The following is a 4,645-nucleotide window of genomic DNA, read 5'->3' as shown; positions in this document are numbered from 1 at the left end:
GTCAGATGTATGCAAGCCTCCCCACCACGGCATGGTAGCAGCACAGGGGGAGGTTCAACTAAAGGTGGCCTTACACTAGCCGATAATCGGGCATTTTTGACGCTCGGGGGGTGCCCGACCGCTCAAAGCGCGATCGGGATCGGCCCGATCAACATCAAGAATGTTTGATATTTGCTCTGCCCCGCTCCGATTCTCCTGTAGTGTGTGGTGCTATCAGATTTCAGATTGAAAAAAATCGGCTAGTGTAAGGCCACCTTTAGTATACACTTCACACAACAGTGGACGTTTCATCCAAATTGGTGATTTGTGAACAAACAGACCCGGGGACTCTGTCCTGAGAGACGAGGGCCTTCCCAACCTGACACAACCAACACAGAGTCGTGTTCATTAGTTTCCGGAGGTGCCTCAGGAACTTCTTCTCCACAAAAACATACAGGATGGGGTTGAGACAGCTGTGCGAGTAAGCGACAGCCTCTGTGATTTGTAAAGCCAATCTAATCGCCTTGCTGCTCTCGCATGTTGTGTGTACGTGAAGTAACTCCAAAGCTTTGAAGAACGAAGCGACGTTATATGGCACCCAGCAGAAGAAAAACACAACTACAACGACGACAACCATGCGAATGGCCTGTTCCGTGGACGACTGGCTGGACAGGAGCCTCCTAACGATCTGGACATAGCAGAAACCCATGACGGCCATCGGAATCAGTAAGCCAACAATGTTCATCTTGAAGAGGCCGAAGATGACCCAGAAGTGCCTGTTGTGTGTTGCGGTGCCATTCCCATGATGTCCAGCGTATAAGGGAGCGCAGAATAAAACCGTTTCGTCACTTGACCTCTGGGCCTCTTGTACCTGAAGAAAAGCTACGTCTGGAAAAGTGGCGATGACTCCAGCGAGCCACACAGCAGCAGCCACGGCCATTCCAATGGAGCGCGTCCGCGTTCTCAGCACGTGAACGGCGTGCACTATAGCCAGGTAGCGGTCGACGCTCATCAGGGTGATGAAAAAGATCCCGCAGTAAAGGCCAATGTGGTAGGCACCCAGGACCACCTTGCACATGGCGTCCCCGAACAGCCAATGGTCCCGGGCTTGGTGGGCCAGGAAGGGAAGGGAGCACACTAGGAGGAGGTCAGCAAAGGCCAGGTTGAGGAGGCAAACGTCGGTCATGGTGCGGAGCTTCTCCCGAAATAGGATGACCCACAGGACCAGCACGATCCCTGGGAGACCCACCACGAAGAACAGAGAATAGAGCACTGGGAGGAAGTGTGAGCCGTGACGTCCATATTCACATGGCCCAAAGTCTCCCTCTGGGTATTCTTCATAGTAGTAGTAGTCAGTGGGGTCTACAGAGACGTCTCCACTAAAGGATTCAAAAAGAGTATATGGATTAGATGCAATTTTAAAATGAGGCTTCAGTATATGCCTATAGGCCTGGTTCTGAAAGAAACCAATATAGCCTAAGACATCATGACTAATAGCTGTGTATAGGACATATGAAGCACTGTGACAATCTGCAAAATTATCCTTTCATACCCAACAAATTATAAATAATAGGGGTGTAACGATATAGTAGGCTAACTGTATCTAAGTATATTGATGTGTAAACAGCGAGTATTGTATCGTTTAACTTGGTATCGTATCGTTTTGCAATGTAAATAATCGGTATTGAATCGTAAATAATACATTTTATCAATACTAAGTACTTAAATTGTATTTAGCAATTTTAAGAATAAAATATAGCTGCAAGCAGCGATAAGGCGGGACCAAGAAAGAAGACGATACGCAATAAGAACAATATGCACAAATATGACTGAAGAGCTGAGTTGTCGGCACCGGGATTTGAACACACAACCTTGTGGTCAAAGGGCGAGAGCTCTACAGAGACAATCAGTGACTACAATGTAAACAGGAAAATCATTCAGTGTGTTTGATAACAATCGTGTGTCCTCGTTTTGGGCATGTCATTATCCATTACTACAGTGTGTTCGCTGTTCATGTTTTCACGTACAAAGTTCTCTTCAACTGGAATTTCAGATAATGGTCCATACATTGTGTGTAGAACGTTTCACACAAATTGCTCAAAAAAACCAGGCAGAAAATCAGGTATTAGCATTCTTCAAACTGCTCAAAATGGTGCAAAATTTGAGGGCGGAGCTTACTTTTCAAAGCGACAGATGTGTTCCCCATGAGTCAAGGAACATGTGGAAACCAGTGCCATGACTTTTGGCCAAACGAGGCAAGAGTTATGCCTTCTTTCAGTGCTATTTGGCATGACCCTCTACCATACTGTAAAGTGTCATAAGCAAATTACGCTACATGTAGGTATTAGGGGCAGAAGAAGAATCTTCACAAAACAGCAATTTTCATTGGCTCATAAAAACTTAATTTTTTCACTTAAAAGAAATGTATTACGATTATTTGTCCGTATAGGTCCAAAGTTCACGTGTAGACGTTTTTGTGCATTTTGATCAAAGATCCTGGGAGGAGATACATTTTAACTGTTTTTCATATAATTCAAAATGGCGGATGATCTAAAGGTCAGAGGTCAAAAGTCAGAACACGAAAGTTGTTCGGCATGAGGAGACACAATTATGTGTATCAAAGTGTCATTGCCGACGGTCAAACGGTTCATGAGATATGCACGTTCAAAGTTTGCATTTTCAATTGAGCGCTATAGCGCCACCATTTGGCCAATCGTCATGGGCTTCGCATAGTCACCGTTTGGCATGGCCCTCTACCAGATTACCGCGTTTTGCGAAAACCGACTGCACGGTTCAGCCAGAACAGCTATTTTTGGTGGAAGAAGGAAGAGGAGAAGAAGAAGAAGAAGAAGAAGGAGAAGAAAAATAACACAAAAAGTGACCAAAGTCACTTTGTGACTTCTTGGTCCCTTAAAAATGGGTTTCATTACTTTTCCATTCCATATTGCTACACTTGGTCTATGAAAGATGTGTGGATTATCTGTGTTCATGTCAAGGCGTTGGGTTTGTCCATATACAATGTCCATCTATTTGACAGAGAATCACTGTTATGGATACTTATTTTACTTATTTATATCCATAATAATAAAGACCTGCACTATCCACAAGTTTCACACATATTTAATGTATTTGCTAAATAGTTACTGTATCGATTTCAAGTCATTGAATCGTATCATATTGTATCGCCATAATGAACCAATATCGTCCATGTATCATATTGTCAACCATGTATCGTGATGCGTATCGTATCGCTGTTAAAATGTATCATTGCACCCCTAATAAATAATCATATTGTAGCACAAGAAACACCCAGAAACATTTTTGTCACTGTCATAGCTTTACAAGTACAGTACAAATCCTACATACAGACATACATACTCTTACCCATGCGTGTCAATGTGTGATGACATGTCACTGACATTAGGGGTGGTTGTGGCTGCGGTCGTCCATCTGGAAGATATTCAAAAATAAATGAGTACTTTCAGGAGACAAATGATATCTGGCATGTGCTGTAAGTGATTGATTTGATTAGACTTTTGTATTTAGCACAGTATAAAAACAATACAATAAAACATACTAAAGTTATGAGGGAAAGTGCTAGGATGAGGCAAGAAGCCCAAGGGGCTTATATGAGGCCTCTACTATGTAAGATAAAATAAAACCATTTAGAACATGATTGTCAACAATTTACAAAACATGATTTCAGAATAAAGAAAATATATAATAGATCTACAACATGATTAGAATACTTTATACTTGTATCTAAGTGACATGATTAGAGAAAAGAGAGTAGGCCTACCGGTACAAAAAATAATTAAGTATCTGGTCAATCAGAACAACCTTGCCTTGGTTAAAAACAAAAAATGTAAGACATGCAGATGATGCAGTTAAAGCTCTATTCTCTCTCTCTTTCTCGGTGTCCCACGGTATACTGTATGTGTATCTCGTCATAAAAACAAACAAAAACATAAAGAAATAACAATATAATAGTGAAATGCCAAAAAAGAAAGTGGGACAGACAGACAGACCTGACAGTGCTGTTGATAAAAGATCTCATGGTAATGTCCATCATTGATTTAGCTGTTTCCAGATACCAGGCAAAACATACAAAATTAACAAAACTTCTACATCCAGTTAGAAAGCTAGAACAACAAAAACAAAACAAAAAACAAAAAATACTAGCTATTCACGCCCAGTGTTCTGTGAAACGAAGCAAAACAGCTTCTGCCTAGTAGTCCATGAAACATTCCGTACAACTCTGCCCAGATTTCTCCATTCCAATGTGCACGCGCCTCGTTACAGCGACGACGGATCCGTGCTGTGTGTGTGCATGCCTTCAGATAACGGCCGTCACCATATAGGCTATACTTAAGTCCAAATGTTGTCCTTCCTTCCCAACGTTTGAGAAGAGCTCTGTAACTCAACAGTAATAACAAAGAAAGACAGTCAGGAGGAGGGGAGGATTAGGCTCCAAACCAGACCATAGGTTACACCCAAACAATAATAGCCTCTATACCAGCTGTGCCTGTGACTTCCCGGACCCACAATAATTAATAGGAGTCAGGATACACTAATCACATGTGTTGCCATGGCAACATTGAAGCATCTTTTGAAAAAATATATAAATGTAGGAAATGAAAAAAGGGAATTATTTAATCGCAACCCA

The 4,645-nt window shown here is 42.0% G+C and overlaps 1 protein-coding gene across 1 annotated transcript; it reads right to left on the bottom strand.

Annotated features, from left to right (window-relative positions):
* Positions 1-268: 268 nt before the first annotated feature.
* LOC306930761 (C-C chemokine receptor type 8-like) lies at positions 269-4,108 on the bottom strand (the record flags this gene model as incomplete). The annotated part of the gene is made up of 3 exons (XM_079511857.1): positions 4,008-4,108; positions 3,364-3,429; positions 269-1,358 (listed from the first exon to the last, which is right to left on the bottom strand). Exons 1-3 carry the CDS (start codon positions 4,049-4,051, stop codon positions 269-271), a joined length of 1,200 nt encoding a protein of 399 aa, XP_079367983.1. The 5' UTR covers positions 4,052-4,108.
* Positions 4,109-4,645: the final 537 nt, after the last annotated feature.

This window comes from Electrona antarctica (genome assembly GCF_951216825.1).
Source record: "Electrona antarctica genome assembly, chromosome: 10".
Classification (NCBI taxonomy): domain Eukaryota; kingdom Metazoa; phylum Chordata; class Actinopteri; order Myctophiformes; family Myctophidae; genus Electrona; species Electrona antarctica.
The sequence above is the reverse complement of the archived record's forward strand: the minus strand, read 5'-3'. Positions and strand labels throughout refer to the sequence as shown.